At 42.1% G+C, this 19,117-nt stretch overlaps 1 protein-coding gene across 1 annotated transcript in view; it reads left to right on the forward strand.

Moving 5' to 3' along the window:
• Positions 1–15,286, forward strand: part of LOC139434377 (NMDA receptor synaptonuclear signaling and neuronal migration factor-like) — a 35,083-nt gene extending 19,797 nt beyond the window's left edge. Inside the window, exons 2-4 of the mRNA XM_071204242.1 lie at positions 7,841–7,902; positions 8,867–9,601; positions 15,210–15,286. Of these exons, the coding sequence (XP_071060343.1) occupies positions 7,841–7,902; positions 8,867–9,601; positions 15,210–15,286 (874 nt within the window). The remainder of the gene's footprint in view (positions 1–7,840; positions 7,903–8,866; positions 9,602–15,209) is intronic.
• The last annotated feature ends 3,831 nt before the right edge of the window (positions 15,287–19,117 follow it).

The raw sequence follows: 19,117 nt of genomic DNA on the forward strand, positions 1-19,117 counted from the left end.
GAAAAAAAAACTATATTTATATACTTTATATAGGCCCTTTTTTTAAAAATAGTTTTTATAGGTGTTGCTATCTGTTTTGTGTAGCGTGGTTCTACAAGCAAGTCAATGCATTCATTGGGTGGTATCAGAGAGTTACACGGGTCTGTAAATGCAATGAAAACAATTGGCCACAGCAAATCATTTATATTAAACATGTAATTTTTAGTACAAAGGATGTATTGAATAATTTAAGTGATATATGTGTACACATATAAATCATTAGTCAAAACAGCGCTACATTTGATTTAATTAAAAGGTATAATATGTGGTAAACTGAAGAGCCCTTTGGGAGCCGAAAGAGCCAGCTCTTCTTGGTGAGCCGAGCCAAATGATCCGGCACAGCAGCAGATTGATGCGCGCTGCAGAGGTTATGATTATGTGCGGTCCCGCGGGGGAGAGGTCTGAGGATTTTAAATATTAAACTAATTTATTATTATTTTAATATATTTATTATGCAATACCTGCGACCCGACCCGCATTACATTACATTACATTGCATTTAGCTGACGCTTTTATCCAAAGCGACTTACAATAAGTACATTCGACCAGGAAGACACAACCTTGAAGAAAACAGAATCATATAAGTACATCAGGTTTCATAGAGCCAAGCATTTCAAGTGCTACTCAACTGGCTTTAGATAAGCCAGTCCTTTATTAGTATATAAGTGCTCTGTTAGCAGTTCTTTATTAGTAATTCTATCGCTCGAGGTGGAGTCGAAAGAGAAGAGTTTTCATCTTTGTTTTACCCAGAACCGAACCCGGAAAAAAGCGTTTGAAAAAATACCACCCGCGAATCACCTTTTTTGCGGGTACCCGACCCGATGCAGGACTCTGCTATAGGTTACTTATGTAACCCCAGTCTCAGAGTAACATGAAGTGAGATGTCTCACCAGACGGCCCTCATTGCTATGGTGAAGCGAGAAGAGGTGCTTATTTTGAATGACGCATGCGTTGTGGCGCAAGCTACTTATAGGGGGTGATTTCCCCTGACGCTGACGTCAAGATCACCAGCCAATCAGGATTGGCGTAATGAGATTGATGCTTCTGTTTGCTCAGCGATGAGGCGCATCCCATAGTGAGACATCTCACTTCATGTTACTCAGAGTCCTGGGGTTACGTAAGTAACCTATAGTTTTTCATTCAATGCAGAACTACACCATAGTTGTGTAGGCCTATATGATATGTCAATAAACGTTAGAAAATCTTGAAATCTTGAAAGGGATGTGCAAAATAGTCATTATATACAGTCTTTAATTAACTATTAGTAGAGAATACCGAGTAATGAATATACTTTATAGGGATCCTATTAATATCTAATAATAAAAATAATGAAATTCAATAACATGCTTTAACCACTAGGTGTCCCTTTATATCAGCTGTGCACCTTTATGGTGTAAATACAGCCTATCTACCAATTGGATCAAATATAAAAGTCAGCCGAATTAGTGTTGATACTGCAAGGAGACGTATTGTGTGAAAAGAAATGTAAGATGTTGTTTAATGGCTGATATATTTATGGTCCACGTCACGTTTTCAGTTCCTCATGTTTGTCTAGAAGTCTTCTCATCAGGGCTCTATAAATACAGAACTATGGCAGATATGTAATATTTAATGCAGCCGAACCGTGTATTACAATGCCGTTATGTGATGACTTTCAAAGAGAAAAGCAAGCACACTCGGAATAAAGTATTATTATTATTTTTTTAAATGTTTTCGGTCTGTTTCCGGTATTTGTTAATGACGATGTGCTGTGAGATGTGAGACTGGAATTGCACAGGGGAAAATAACGTAGGCTATCTTTAGATGCGGATTTTGTTAAACTAATATGTTTGCGCTGTGGACCAACACTATACATTGACGGGGAAGGGGGTAGCAATAAAGATAACGACATTAAACAGTTACACAACATAACAGAAATAATATCGATAGCAGCGTCCCTAGCAACCACCTTGGTAACAATGAAAACGTCGCGATTTCCTGAAGTAATCTTCGTAATAACTAGCAAACTAAAGATCATGTACATCCACTGCACACATAATCTGAAATAACAACTCATATTTCAAATGACATGAAAACGCATTTTAATGGCCAAACTAACTTTAAAATAGGCATTTTCCACCGAGAATAAAACGAAGTTCGGCCATGTTTTCTTTTTCTGCAGGAAGAAATTTGAAGATCATGTGACATAGACGCCAGCCATTGGAATGAATGGTGAAAAAAAACAGGGTTTGTCAAACAGAGCACATGGTGTAGTCCAAACGATAGCTGGGGATTCTGGGTAGTGTAGTGTCTTCTGCCATCCTTTACTCTGAAAAAATATTTGTTTCTCCGAATCGAAGGGGAAAAATACAAAAGCATTGCACACAATTTAAACCAATCAATGTTGTGTAATTAACAAGGATAATCTGGTGTTTTTTAGTCGATGAGTAGTGCAGATATCACTGTAAGATCAATCGACAGTAAGGGGAATACTTACTTCCGGGTGTACAATTCTCCGTTATCCAATGGGAATGGACGCTCACATTGCCTTTAAGGGCAGCCGACACAAACGAATGCCGTGATTCCATGAGCGTCAAATCCCGCCGCAGATGGGAATACATTGCAATCAGTTGAAAGCTATTTGCGTCCCTTTATGACGCTGAAGGAGTCTAGGAGCGTCACAATTGGACGCCACGGACACTGACCAAACGTCGCTCCTGGACGCTTAGGGAGTGAGAGTGTGTTGTCCACAGCAGTGACACACATCTGTGAATAATCATTTATACGAAAATGGTTAAAGCAACCATCACTAAACACCAGCAACACTGCATCTACTGCAGACAGTAGCAACGGGTCAGATGGGGACATCACGTTACCCTCCGTTGTGGACACTAGCTTACTGACTCGCCGCCCTCGCCCCCGGAGCAGCAGTCTTCGTTGCCCGAAACTACGCCACCCCTCTGCGGCCCGCAGGTGCCAGGATACCACGGCAAAACAGAGCCTGCCCAGGTAGATCTAAACAAGTACCCGCATGTACAGTGGGGTTAGGCGGTCATTTTGCAGCTCGTGGTATAAAAATAGACAATGGAATATTCATGTGAAAATAGTGCCATATTCTGCCATGCCTGTAGAAATGTTGGGTCCAAAATAATGCACACAATAGCACAGATGCCTTCACCACGAATGGCTACACAAAGATCTCATATCCCAAGCTTATCAACGAGCTAATGTTGCAGCTGAAATGTTCTCCAGATCACAAAGTCAACCTCACATGATGATGATGTGATCCAGTTTTCAAGGACAGTAAATGTTCTCTTCCCAGAGTATATGATGGGACCAAGGTGATGTTTAGTACATGGTTTTAATAATACTTTTGCTTTTCAATGTTTGCCATTTCAAACCATGAGCTGGTTCAAATAATATTTCCCATGATTTACAATAAGTTCTCATTTGTTTAATCAGTACAGTTTTGAAGCTGTTGTTCTTTTCTTTGCCACAGTCCACTTTGGACTATATGAGATATTTCAGGATTGCACTTTTAACCCACTTGAAATGTTCTCACTTGCTTGGTTTCAAAACATAGCAAATGCCATAATCTGTTCATTGGGACCATCAATGCTATTTTTCATTGCTGTTGCCGGGCAACACTATTGCTCATGTAAACCTACTACTGCTGCGCCCCCTGTAACCTCAGATTCACCCTGAGTAATTTTGTTCTGGAACCGGGCCTGTACACGGCCATATACTAAACACACTACATAGCCCATTCCCTGTCCTGTTAGTGTTTACTTCTTGTCTGCCTTCTTCTGGTGATTTATCTGACGCCCAGTGCTCCGTCTTTTAACCTCTTTTCCTTTCTCTTTCTGGATCCTCCTTAGCAACCTTCATTATAGTCCTTGACAGCGGTCTGTACTGCTGTATTAACAACGTGTCACATGTTAAGAAGTTACAATCAGAATCGAGTATTCAACTAAGCCATGTAATACAAGTTGTTAGTAGCCTTAAGGGCCTACACAGTTGTTATGCTATACCACATCGCCCTTCACTGGATGTATAATGAGCTGCACTAAACTACATTTTAGCATTTAAAATACCTAGCCATTCTTTTGCGGTTATTTTGGTAAAGTAACTAAAAAGTAACTAAAAAGTAGTGTAACTCATTACATTTCAGAGACAGTAATATTGTAAGGTAACTTATTACTTTCAAAAGACAGTAATAAGTAATATGTAATATATTACATTTTGGAAGTAACTTGCCCAACGCAGGTGGCGATGGTAGGGCCACAAGGAGCTGTGCCTCGGAGGACAGCGTTGGTGGCTTGATGAGTCAAGGCTTGGGCTCGCTAACTCAGCCCCGGGGTTTGCCGAGGTCAAGCTTGTGACATTAAGGCGTGCTGCTGAAACGGCAGGTGCAGGGTCGCCAGCAGCACCATCGGCTGCAGTTCTTTCATCGCTATTTCGTTTTAATAAATCCTTAGACCTTTTGAGCCAATTTCTGATGTCCATTGTGTAATTCAAACAGAAATGGGAGTCTGCAGGATGCACAATAAACAATAAACAAATCCAGAATAGGCGGCAGAGTGTGATGCTGTGATTGCTCTAAATGTCACAACATCACAACAGACACATGAATTTATTTGAGGTAGCCTGCGATTTTTAGTTTGAGTTACTATCTGACATCACATACATCGTAGCATAAAAGTTCACAGTTTATAATTAAAAAAAATATATATATATATTTTTATAAATAATAAAAATCGTGTTTATTGGGGGAGGGCAGGGATGTCAAATGGGAAGGCCTGGCCCCCATTGTTCTGTGTGTCAAAATGAAAGACAGCCCACACACCTATCAATCATCAAACCGTGGGGTCTTATTTCATTACTTGTTGATTTCTATCAACACGTAATGTTGTATCGATGTATATAGAGATCTTCGGTATTTCCAGACAAGTGGCTGCTGAAATCAATCTTACTAACTGCTGTCTGTGCAATTTACTCCGCGAGTTGACGGACTTTATTTTGCTTACTTTAACATCATTTTTCATGGTGGGGCTAAGGTGGGGCTATGGCAGTAGCCTACCCCAGCCATACCCTGGCGACGCCACTGTTTCCCACAGATCTTATTTTGAGCTATTTTCTAAAATCCTATGGAGAAATCTCATTGCTTTTTGGTGGAAGGAACCCATGTGCAGCTTACTTCCGGTCTTTAGGATGCGTCTCTCTCCTCCTCTTCACACACCACACAACACACTTTTCGCGGCATACGTACTTACAGCAAGCTCTGAATGATGTGAGATGACGTATGGTGGGGATGGCAGCTCAGTGCCCCTATGGTCATTATTTTTTTGCCACATACATTAAATAGGACAATACTCTGAGCATGCGCAGTGTAGTTTTTACAGTCACCGTTCACTTAGACAGAGAGAGGGAGGGGCAGGATCGGGTTTTGTCCCACATGGCTCCAAACAGCTCAATAGGCACACACTGTAGACACTAATTAGAAGAACACAGACTAAAACAGCAATGTACAGACGAATCAGATGATTAAACATGATCTTAAAATATATTTTATATATTATTTCATTTATTTTTTGCATTTTTTTGTAATCATTATTTTTAATACTTTCTGCTGACACTAGGTGGGGCTGTGCCACCTGCCCCTAATGACCAGTCGCCACGGCCTGCACCACACTTACATCTACATCTTGCACAACCCCTACTGTATGTACACACTTGCTAAACCACCAAATCTATACCCTACACCACCCTTTAAGCCTACACCCTACAACACCTCATGCTGCACCATATATCTGTATCTTGCACAACTTCTCCATCAACACCTGCACCACCGCTATATCTACACCCTGCACTATCTCTGTATATACAGGCTGCACCAACCTATATCTACACCCTGCACTATCTCTGTATATACAGGCTGCACCAACCTATATCTACACCCTGCACTATCTCTGTATATACAGGCTGCACCAACCTATATCTACACCCTGTGCTATCTCTGTATATACAGGCTGCACCAACCTATATCTACACCCTGTGCTATCTCTGTATATACAGGCTGCACCAACCTATATCTACACCCTGCACTATCTCTGTATATACAGGCTGCACCAACCTATATCTACACCCTGTGCTATCTCTGTATATACAGGCTGCACCAACCTATATCTACACCCTGCACTATCTCTGTATATACAGGCTGCACCAACCTATATCTACACCCTGTGCTATCTCTGTATATACAGGCTGCACCAACCTATATCTACACCCTGTGCTATCTCTGTATATACAGGCTGCACCAACCTATATCTACACCCTGTGCTATCTCTGTATATACAGGCTGCACCAACCTATATCTACACCCTGTGCTATCTCTGTATATACAGGCTGCACCAACCTATATCTACACCCTGTGCTATCTCTGTATATACAGGCTGCACCAACCTATATCTACACCCTGTGCACCCTTTGCGCCTACACAACGCACCACATCTACTACACCCCGAACCAACTCTACATCCACACCCTGCACCATGTCATACACTCTCCTCTTTTAAAATTCTTACTTGTTATTCTCCATTTCTTCATCATACTCCCCAACCAATCCTTACTTTCTATTTTTGGTCTTGTAAACATGTCTCCCTCATGTCATCACCCCCCCTCCCTCCCTCCCTCTCACCATGTCTCATGGCTATACACATGCAGTAGTATGAAACAGGTTGCACTGTGGCCAGGGTTCTGCAGCGATGTATAATGCATGTGCTCAAACTCCCTGACTCACAGTGTGACATGTGTTGTGTTAAAAAGTCTTCTTTATGGATGCGTTTAAAAACTGAGGTGACTGCAGGAATTACACTGATATCTAATGTGGCATATCGAGCTTTCACTGTGGCCATGGAGAAACTCATTGAAATGCCCTGGGGGAGGGAGGGTGTGTGTGTGTGTGTGTGTGCGTGTGCGTGCGTGCGTGTGTGGCCTAAATTGTTTATGACATGGGTAGTATGTGGATGTATCAGCAGGAGAAATCTTCAATGCACTATCAAGAATCGCATTTTCAGATTTGATTTATTTTGTGCCAGTAACACAACCATTTAGAGTGTGATTATTGAAAGTGAATGTGTTAGCAAATAAAAACTACTATACAGTATAAATTTAATTCACCGACTGTGTCATTTTTCATTTTCAAAGAGGATGAAACAGTGTCGCTTCACGATAGTATAAAGGAATTCCTTTTTACATTTAATTAATCCTGTTCTTGGTGCCAGTGTGCCAGGACTTGGTGCTTGGCACTGGCCCGATTTGGGTCAATTAAAAAACAAAGAATGACCTCTATCTACAGGAAAGTTTAGAGGTCGGTCGGGGCACATGCACTAGACATTGCACACTGTGTTCACCAATGGTGGAAATGGATGTGGCTGTGTACGTTTCTTTGGACACAACAGCTTACATCTCTTGTGTTTTTTTCAAAAAGGGTAATTGAGATGTTTAAGAAACCTGGTAAATCCTGGCTATAGTGTGATAGCAGGAGGATCTTCATATGGAAGAGTCCTCTCTACTCGAGACAGCCTGCCCCATAGATTGTCTGAGCACCAGTTCCTCGCTGTTCCTGCCAAAGTATTTGTGCTTGTATTTATTTCCTGGCAAGCTGTAGCTCTGTTTCCCAGGGCCTGTCAGCATATAAGAACACACTGCACAGAGCATCAATTGAGAACACTGACACTAACACTGACAGTTTATGTGAAGAGAACTCCTTGACTCTTCAATGCAATCAGGTTGAACTGCTGCACCTGCTTTTTCTCTACAGAGCCACCAGAGCATTTGGAGAATACCTGTCCAACGCCCATCCAGAGAACCACAACGGAGCAGGTAGGTGAAACACTTAATTAATTAAACTGAACATCAACAACACTGAAAAAACTGAAACGTTGACTTGAATTAAATGTATTACGTAAAGAGAATTCATATAACTGTATTAGGTTAGTTGAAAGCAATAATATTCCGTTTTAATAAAAATGATTAGGTTCAACTTATTATTATTGCTTTCAAATAAATTCAACGTTTCAGTTTTTTGTGTGAACGAAGACCAAAAACATAGTGTTACTACTACGGCAGCAAGTACAGCCGACATGATGTGGAAGTATTTGCTATCTAAAAAAGCCAAGCTTCTCCTCAGTTGGTCCCGCCAATGTTCTTAGCCTGACTCGTAGAAGTACAATGATCAAAGAGCTGCAGAGTGCATTCCATTCCTACAACCCAAAGCCACTTTACTTAATCGACAAAACTGCAGGAACATGCATTTAGCTGGTTGTTAGTGTCAGTTATATTAGAGGTGTCATAACATCATAACTCATCAGATTAAGTATTACCCTCACAATTGATCGCTAGCGTCGGATACCATGCCAATCGAATGTAAAAGTAAACATACAAAAAGTTATTGAGATAAAAGACATATAATTGGCCTTGTTATGTGAGTCAAACCCCTGTTTCACTCTAACATGCATTTCCCAGACTTGTTTATCCACAGCACAGATGGCATGACCGAGAGAAGGAGCCTTTACCCACAAAGTGGCTCTGTTTGCTGTTCAGAATCAGTTCATTTCTAAATCTTTCATATTTTCTATCTTGCTCTTCTCTTTCACTCGGCCACCTCCTCATGCTCCCAAAAGCTTTTCTGGCTCGTGAATGTTTACCACTCTGCTGCCAAAGCTATGAATCCCATGGTGCAACATGGGTGATTTGGCTTTGTTTGTCTTGATCGGGAAGTTCTGTTCTGTTTTGGTTGCTCCTGTTTCCTCACGTACCCATGACAGCTTGCTTTCTCCCTGTGCAGATCATCTGTTGTCGGACACCTGCCCCAGCCAGGACTGCGAGTCTCCAGCCGTCAGCCGCCTACATAACAACAATCTGACACCTCAGAGCCACTGCCTACCCAAAGCCAAACCCAACCAGGGCAGACAATCCAGTCCTAGCGCTCACCATCAGCCTCAGGCCAACACCCTCCAAGCTCAAGCCCCTTCGAGCCCCTCCAAACGCCAGCTCTCTACTGAACGCAGCCTCTCCACCGAGGAACCACCAGGTGCCAAAGGCCCGCAGAAGAGTGTGGTGGTGAAGCCAGCCAGGGTGTACACAATCACCAGGGAAGGAGGGATGACCCTGGGGGGCCGTGGCAGTGAGGAGAGCCTGGAGCTGGAGGTGCTGAAGGCCCCTGCCTCTGACAACCACAACCCGTCCTGCACCAGCCAGCCCCCCCCATCCACCGCCCGCGGTAGCCATCACAGTAGTAGCTATCACCGCAGCAACCACCACCATGCTAGCCAGCAGCATGGAGGCTCAGCGTCAATATCACAGCCGCTGCAGAGCTCAGGGAGCACCAATAACATCCGGGACTGGGGGATGAGGAGAGGCGGGTCGCGGGACGACACCGCAGACTGCGTTGCCTGTATTCGGGCTCCGTGTCAGAGCCAGCGCTCCCTTGACCTGGATACCTCACCGAGGGATGGAGGGAAGTCCCGCAAGAAACTGGAGAGGATGTACAGCGAGGACAAAGCCTCCACAGAGGACCGGGGTAGATCAAATGTTCATGGTTCATGTGCACTTATAAAACTGAAACGTTGACTTTAATTAAATGTTTTATGTCACCGCATTTCACATAATTGTATTAAGTTAGTTGAAAGCAAACCTAATACAATTATGTGAAATGTAGTGACATAATACATTTAATTAAAATTCATGTTTAAATGTGTTCAGTGTGTACCTCAAATTGTAATTGCATACAGGAGTGAAACACGGTGTGTTTATAAGATGTGGTGCAAATGCGCTGCAAAAAAAGCTGCAAATAAAAAAGGCTGCAAGAAGCTCAAAACACAACAGGAACCAGGGGACACTAAGAGGTAGGGATGGGTATCGTTAGGATTTTATTGATACCGATACCGCTCATCGATACCGGTATTTTTAGTTACTCTTATCGATACTTTTCAATAATTTGGTGCTCAAAATTATAGACATGATTACAAGATGTGAAGATTAAACAACAGTCATTTTATCGTAATTTATTTGTATTAATTATTTAATGTAACTTGTTCAATGTCATACCAAGCAGGTATGAGTGTGTTTGACATTGTGTCTCTGGAAGGGGGGCGGTAATTAGGGGCAGTTCATAAATCCATGTAAACATGACCATTATTCAGTTAAAACGAGACTTTGCGTGCGCACCTCCTAAACCGGAAGCTCCGGGCGGCTAACCATTATATTGCGTTTATTATTTATAATTGTAATGATGGATTATCACTTATCAGTAATCATTTTAAAGTTAAACAGAGACATTGGATTAACTGTTTTTATGCCCTTAAACACAACTTTTGATCACAAAACAGCAAAGGTAAGATATAACTATCATCATGGCTACGTAAAGTGAAGATGTTTTCTTGTTCTTTCCTGGCTGCTAGTTCAGTGAGTTTTGGTCGTACAGTGATGAGACTTACACCAATGGAATCAGCTTTCATGTGATATGTTGTTTGTACAGATAAAATGACGTAGAAAAGATCGCTTTTGCCAGTTATGTGCTAAAGTAGCCGTTAGCCCGTTTTGCTAAGTGTTTTTTTATTTTTTTTATTTATAGAAGGACCATGCATACAAAAACATTAATCTCAGCAAAGAGAAGAGATGCAATATGCCAGATTATAGCTAATAGCTCATTTCCATCTGTGGTCCTCAGACAGGTTCATAACAATCAATAAACAAATAATAACATTGCATGATCTCTATCAGTCAAACAATTTAAAAACCTGATTTAAGTACAGCTCAATAAATTAATACATAGTACACTTGAAATACACTTACATGATCTCGGTCACTCAAATAATTACAAAGCCTGATTTAAATTCAGGTTACGAACATAATACTTAGTAGACTTCTAATACACTTCAATAAAATATCTACGATAGTATGACAACACAGTTCAAATTAAATAAAGTCAGATTACCATCCATCCATCTTCTCCCGCTTATCCGTGGTCGGGTCGCGGGGGCAGCAGTTCCAGCAGAGAGCCCCAAACTTTCTTTTCCCTGGCGACATCAACCAGCTCTGACTGGGGGATCCCAAGGCGCTCCCAGGCCAGCGAAGAGATATAATCCCTCCACCTGGTCCTAGGTCTACCCCTTGGTCTCTTCCCAGCTGGACGTGCCTGGAACACCTCCCTAGGGAGGCGCCCAGGTGGCATCCTAACTAGGTGCCCGAACCACCTCAACTGGCTTCTTTCGACGCGAAGGAGGAGCGGCTCAACTCCGAGTCCCTCCCTGATGACCGAACTTCTCACCTTATCTCTAAGGGAGACACCAGCCACCCGGCGGAGGAAACCCATCTCGGCCGCTTGTATCCGCGATCTCGTTCTTTCGGTCATGACCCATCCTTCATGACCATAGGTGAGGGTAGGAACGAAAATGGCCCGGTAGACAGAGAGCTTTGCCTTCCGGCTCAGCTCCCTTTTCGTCACAACGGTGCGGTAAAGCGACTGCAATACCGCTCCCGCTGCTCCGATTCTCCGGCCCATCTCACGCTCCATTGATCCCTCACTCGAGAACAAGACCCCGAGATACTTGAACTCCTTCACTTGGGGTAAGGACTCATTCCCTACTTGGAGTGGACAGTCCATCGGTTTCCTGCTGAGAACCATGGCCTCAGATTTGGAGGTGCTGATCCTCATCCCAGCCGCTTCACACTCGGTTGCGAACCGATCCAGTGAGTGCTGAAGGTCGCAGACCGATGAAGCCATCAGAACCACATCATCTGCAAAAAGCAGTGGTGCAATCCTTAGTCCACCGAACTGCAGACCCCCCCCCCCACGACTACGCCTCGAAATCCGATCCATGTATATTACAAACAGGATTGGTGACAAAGCGCAGCCCTGGCGGAGGCCAACCCTCACCGGAAATGGGTCCGACTTACTGCCGAGGACCCGGACACAGCTCTCGCTTTGGGAGTACAGAGATTGGATGGCCCTGAGTAGAGACCCCCTCACCCCATACTCCCGCAGCACCTCCCACAGTAACTCCCTGGGAACCCGGTCATACGCCTTCTCCAAGTCTACAAAACACATGTAGACCGGATAAGCGTACTCCCAGGCCCCCTCCAGGATCCTTGCGAGAGTAAAAAGCTGATCCGTCGTTCCACGACCAGGACGGAATCCGCATTGTTCCTCCTCAATCTGAGGTTCGACAATCGGCCTGACCCTCCTTTCGAGTACCTTGGAGTAAACTTTCCCGGGGAGGCTGAGTAGTGTGATGCCTCTGTAATTGGCACACACCCTCTGATCCCCCTTTTTGAAAAGGGGGACCACCACCCCGGTCTGCCACTCCTTCGGTACCGTTTCCGACTTCCACGCAACGTTGATGAGACGTGTTGAGGGACTGTCAAGTCAGATTACAGTGTAGCTAATTAATGTTGGCATGACTGGTTGCTTAATATCATTTTTTTTGCACCATAGGAAAACGAGTTAAAATCAGTACAGGTTTTAAGTTCAACTGGAAGAGTATTCCAGTGCTTGATGGCCGTAAACGAAAATGCTGATCGTCCAAAAGCAGTGCGCCTCAGAGGGATGGTTAGATCTGCATTTGATGCAGATCTGGAGTTTCTGCAACTCTGCTCACGGCGAAACTGAACAAAGCCCCTCAACGGTGGTGTTGTAGAATTGTGAATGATTCTGAATACCAATCGAACTCAGGAAAGTAGAACAAGACTATCAAAACTGAAAAGTTTGTATTTAGACAGTATATTGCAATGATGGTGTTTTAATGACTTTCTATCCATAACTTTTAAGGCTTGTTTATAAAGAACCTCAAGTGGTCTCATAGCAGTCTTAGTTGCTTGGGACCAGCAGGTTATACAGTAGTGAACATGTGATAGTATCATGGCATGCAAAAAGGTTTTCGATGCTTCTATGGTTAATGAGTTCCTAATATGAATATATATGTGTTGATTTAGACTCTTGGTGTTGGACTTCTGTTCTGTGTATGTAAAATGGTTAATATCGTCTGTTAGCTGAGTTTTTCCCGTTAAGTGCATTATTAATAGGTTGTTAAATGTTAAGAAGCCTTGAGACGCTGTTTCTAACCAACCAGAATTGTTTAAACTAAGGAAGTACCGTAATTCATATACCGATAGCAGCACCGTTTGTCCAGCGGCTTAACGGTGTACCAATACCGTCCAATCAGGTACCGGTACTGACTTAGTACCGGTTCTCGATACCCATCCCTACTAAGAGGCAGTGGCTGCCATCCCGTAGAACCGCCACTGCCATCTGCCATCATGGCACGGGGCGGCAGCTGCCACCTCAGAAAAATGCCTTGCCACCCCAGTTGGCAGCTTTGTTTTGAAAGAAAAGTTGTGGCTCATCGCCGGACATTTATGAGAGAACATCTCTAATGTCCGAGTGCAAGTGAATGCAGCAAAAGACGCGCGCTTTGTAACCCCTCCCCCGTCCCTGGCGCTAGCGTGGCAATATGATTGGCGGCGATTTCATTTGGACGGGACGGCGCAAAACGAGAAGTATTCGGATCCAAGTAGACGGAAGGAATGAGGTATTTGCGGTCAACAATGACAGAGAAGAGACTGTCAAGTTTGGCTGTACTCAGCATTGAATCAAAACACACTAAAGCTTTGGATCTTAATAAGTCTGTGAGGCGTTTTGCTGAACAACATGGTAATCGCCGCATTCAGCTGTTATAGGCATGCCAACTTGATGCTCTGTTCACGGATGACTCGATGAGCATAATAAACTGTTAAGATGATGACCTTATGTGTATAACATTTTTCTTCTTTGTGGGGTTCTGCCCCCAAAAAAACAGTTTCAAGTCCTGAGAAAGTCAAATAAGACGGTGTGTAAAACTACACTGCCCAGCCAAAAAAAAGTAACCACTTTGATTTAACTAGGCCAGTAGGTAAGGACTTCCCACTGGATAATAACTGCAGCGATGTTTATGTTTTAGCTGAATACACGTTTTTTAACTGATGCAGTTAGTCACTTCTTTAATGTTTGTTCTTTCTGATGTAAAGTCAAGGTTGTAACTGTTTGCAATGAAGTCGTGGGGCGCTGAACTGTTCTTTTGATTCTTTTGATATATGATAGTAATTACTTGTCTTTCAAATTTGAAGGAGGATGAGCAAGCATCTTGAGGAACATTCATCATTAACTCCTCCAAAAAATATAGTTTATTTAATAATAACACTGAATATGTGAATCATAACAGTGATTGACAGCTGATAGGAATAATATGATTGTTAATATTATCATATTCATTCAGACAAACATCGATGAGACAGTTAATTAACTTATTGCAGCAGTCTGCATATATTGGTACCCCTGCTGGTCTAAGAGTGAGACAAACTCATTCAGTTATTGTTCAGTTAAAATTCATTCAATTATGTCTGCCACCTTATATATTTATATTTAAGGATTCACTGTTGTGCCACAATAATGTCACCTAATGTTATTGCGTTAAAATATTAATATTGTGGCTTTCCAAGTTAACATTAATTGATATGACTGCGATTAAATCAGCATATACTTCTACCAGGGGATGCCACCCCTCAAATTCTCCTGCCACCCTCTTGACACCCCATGAATATTTTTCTAGATCCGCCCCTGCTAAGAGGTGATGCACACACCTGGGACCGGAGCGCTTGGTGACGTTCAGGGATTATAATGGTTAACCTGTTTCATAATTAAAAGTATTCTGTCAGTATATTTGAAATGACTAGGTTAGCTAGTTAGCTAGCTAGCACATCAGCTGTGACAGTTTGCCAACTTAATGATCCCCGAACAGCAAAAAGCGCTCCGGTACCAGTGCATCACTTTTTAGTGTCCCCTGGTTTCCCTCGTGTTTTGGACTTCTTGCAGCGTTTCGTTTATACAGCTCTTTTAGCAATGCTGTGCATGTGTTGTCAGGTTGGTGAAGATGTTTTTTCATTTGCATGTGTTTTGACACATTTGTGTATTTATATTTGCAACCTTATTTCAAACGGCAGCGTGTTTTGGGATGTTGTATCGCGTGCGCACCTGTTGGCTCCTGTTTATTTCACCCATTCTCCGGTCTCTTGTCCTCATGCATTTACTACCCTCGTCTGCTAATTATACACTCGCTGATACAACGCCATGCTTTTGTTTTCTGTGTTTGCAGAGGAACATCCTAATAGCTGGTTCCCCAAAGAGAATATGTTCAGCTTTCAGACAGCCACCACCACCATGCAGGCGTGAGTATGGCCTGGACCTGCGCCTTCACTCCCACTCTGCACATGACTACTGTGTTGGCAGGATATGACACAGCATTTTCTTTCCAACTATCACAAATCAAATGAAGTCTACTACTATAAAACATTTTCACTTGTTGCTTTCACCATGAAGCCAGTGCTTCTGTCATTAACCCTTTGTTTGTCTCTGAGCTATGGAAGTCATTGGCAGATGACACTTAAATTACTTTATAACAAACTTGTCATTTAATGTTCCATTTCATTAGGTTTTATAAATACAGAAAGTAAAAAACATTCAGTTTCAAACATGAACATTTACATTTTTTTAGAACAAATTCAAACTCAATTGAAAACTGGTCAAGTTGATATATTACATAAACAGTATTAATATGTACGTTTTGCATTGCAATACTGATAAAAACAATGATGTTGAATGGATATTTCAAACACATTTCAAGTACTTTTGACACAATATGCCATTGAAGATCCAAACATCACTTCCGGACAACAATCTATAGGGATTGACCAACGTTAGACGGTAGAGAATTTCTGTTGCATGCATACACCGAGTGACACCGAGAGAGACACACACACACACACACACACACACACACACACACCACACACACACACACACACACACACACACACACACACACACACACACACACACACACACCACACACACACACACACACACACACACACACACACACACACCACACACACACACACACACACACACACACACACACACACACACACACACACACACACACACACACACACACACACACACACACAGCTCCACTCGTCGTGACTAGTTAATTATCACCTTTCACCCAGATCTGATAATTATGAGCCTCACACAGAGACAAAGCTCTCCCCCCATGATCATCCTCTCATCTCTCCCACGCTCTCTTTTCTCTCAGGCTAAGTTCCTGTCTTTACTCCCTTTGCCCATCAGTTTATGTCTCTTCGTGTCATTATTAGTGACAGACTGATATATAGACCCATCACTAGCCTATATTAAAGATCTTGAACGAGCAGTGTCTTGCACTTCTCTTGTTTGGTTTGTTGCAGTTGAAGAGCCCCACCCGGAAGTTAGTATTACAAGGCTCCCTTATTTTTGGAATAATGCAGAAAATAAACTTTGTGTTGAACAAGCGTAGACGTTTTGTTAAGTAGGATAGTCTCCACATGTTAACACCACTTTTAGATTTTTGAAGCGTAAATGCAATCGACAGAGGTGAAAAACTATGTTTGGCTATAAACAAACGACATCATGGTTGCATCACCACTGCTAAGCTAAAGCTGCTAATGTTCAGCGTGATGGTGTTGGGCAGTCTCATTTAGGCTCTTGTTGGGAACCACTGTTTTTATGACACAAAGAAGATTGTGTTATCCACATCTAACCAAAAACCCATTAAAAGAACATTGCTGACTTCGAGACAGGGGAACCAGAAGTGTTAAATGCTGATTCACTTAATTCCTACACCACCCTATTACAATTGGCGACCTTCATCTACATTCTTATAAACAGTGATCCAATCAGATGGGATTTTCCAATTATCATCATCTGTCTTATTCCTTTGCGTACTTCATTTCCAACATATATGTCCTTATTAGACTGATAAGGATTCTGTTCTCATTTACTGACAATTAGAGTAAAGGTCTGGAGTTTCCCACTCACGGTGAGTATCATTGGTAAAGTGAGAATAAAGTGCTCTCTGGTGTGTGAGTGGAATATTTCATAGGTTATGTTGCTGACTTATTTTTTCATTTCTTCCTCTCTTCTTCCCATGCTCTCTACATGGCGGCTTTCCAAACCACGACTAAAGAATATCGTGAGTACATCTTTCAACCGCCCCCACTGTTCTTCCTTGTTGCTCTTCCTCACTCAGTTTTTCAGTTAGGTAACATATCTTACACTCTTTTCCTCATGTGGCTTTGTGCTATTCAGTCTGCTGTGTCCTTAACCCCCTGACATTCAGTGTCTGCTGGACTGGCTGTTGGAAGTTTTACATTCAAGCGGTACCATACCATAGGGACAGAGGTAGAATAAATACTCAGATTTAATACTTAAAGAGGCCCTATTTTGTCAAATAAATGTAGGAGAAAAAAGATACATCTGCATTCAGAACATAGTGGATTCAAAGAATAAACTAGCATAAAATATACCTAATAATATTCAGTACCTCAAAATGTAGTGCAGTATTGAGGCAGTTGAAGTATCTTCCATATATTTCACAGTGACACTCAGTCAATGTCAACCTAAAGCTGTCAGCGAATGCAACCGTCATGACAAGCTTATCAGTCAAAGACAACCATTGCTTCCAGCTAAACCACGTCCATTGTGCTTACGTCTAAAGATAGTCACGCAGGGAGCTGATGAATAGGACTAGTTACAATAGATTTTCATACTATATCTCACAATAGTGTCGCATTAGTATTATAAAAGAGAGGAGTCCGTCAAACTAGACAACCAGAATCAGATAAGCAATAAATAAATCTAAACATTAGGGGTGTAACGGTACACGTACCCATACCGAAATTATTCGGTACGGGCCCTTCGGTTCGGTACACGTGTGTACCGAAGTGTACCGAAGTGTACCGAAGTGTACCGAACGAATATAACGTTAAACGTAAAAAATTGAGAACGTGAACAACTTCTTGGAAGTAATCTCAGGTGCAGCATTCAGAGTAATTTCCTCACATTGGGCTCATCGCGTCATAGAGCGAGCAAGTCATTTCATTGGACGAGAGGGCATGCTATGAGAGCTGGTCAGAGGGATGCGTTCAAATGTAGTCAGTAATTTGAGGAACTGTCGAAAATGAATGGCGAACGCAGATCAAGTTGAGCTCGAAAATCCTCCAGCATCATTGAAGTCTCCGGTTTGGGAACATTTTGGTTTCGCAGTTACGAACAAGGATGACGGACAAAGACAGGTGGACCGAACCAAAGCTGTTTGTCGGCATTGTTCAACATTGTTCAACATTGGTTACGCGGCTGGCAATACATCAAACTTGCACACTCATTTGAAAAGGCATCACCCGAACGTGAATATCACCGGTACCAAAAGAAAAAAGGCTGAAGTGCAAACCCAACTCCCACTAGCATTTAAGCCTCCACCACTCGCAAAAAGTTCAGACCGAGCCAAAGCTATTACAAACGCCAAATATCCTTATGTTGCCATGTTAGCAAAGCGCTACCTGGCTGTATCTACTACTACCTCTGTCCCTAGAGAGAGGGTGTTCTCCACAGCAGGAGACATTGTTAGTGCCAGCAGATCTGCCCTTTCAGCAGCCATGTGGACAAGTTCATCTTTCTTTAAACAACATGAAAATACAATGACAAGCAAGTCATAATGTCAAACTGGCTGCTTAGGTACTAGTACAGTACAGTTCAAATACAGATAATTTCAGTTCATCGAAATGCTGCACCTTAATGTTCATTTGATTATATTTTGTATTTATTTGAGTGAATATTCACAGTTTAATAATAATTAAAAACCCAAAACTAATAGTTTATGTTTTGTGAGTACGAGTACAGTAAAGTTCAAATACAGATTATTTCAGTTCATCGAAATGCTGCACCTTAATGTTTATTTTATTATATTTTGTATTTATTTGAGTGAATACATTATTCACAGTTTAATAATAATAAAAAATATATATATATATATGTTTTGTTTTGTGAAAAAAAATTCTGCTGTACCGAACCGAACCGTGACCAAAAAACCGAGGTACGTACCGAACCGAAATGTTTGTGAACCGTTACACCCCTACTAAACATGAATCATTTTAAATCCAAGTAGTTTAAAAAATGTAAGATTTA

Source organism: Pseudochaenichthys georgianus, chromosome 9 (genome assembly GCF_902827115.2).
Source record: "Pseudochaenichthys georgianus chromosome 9, fPseGeo1.2, whole genome shotgun sequence".
Classification (NCBI taxonomy): Eukaryota; Metazoa; Chordata; class Actinopteri; order Perciformes; family Channichthyidae; genus Pseudochaenichthys; species Pseudochaenichthys georgianus.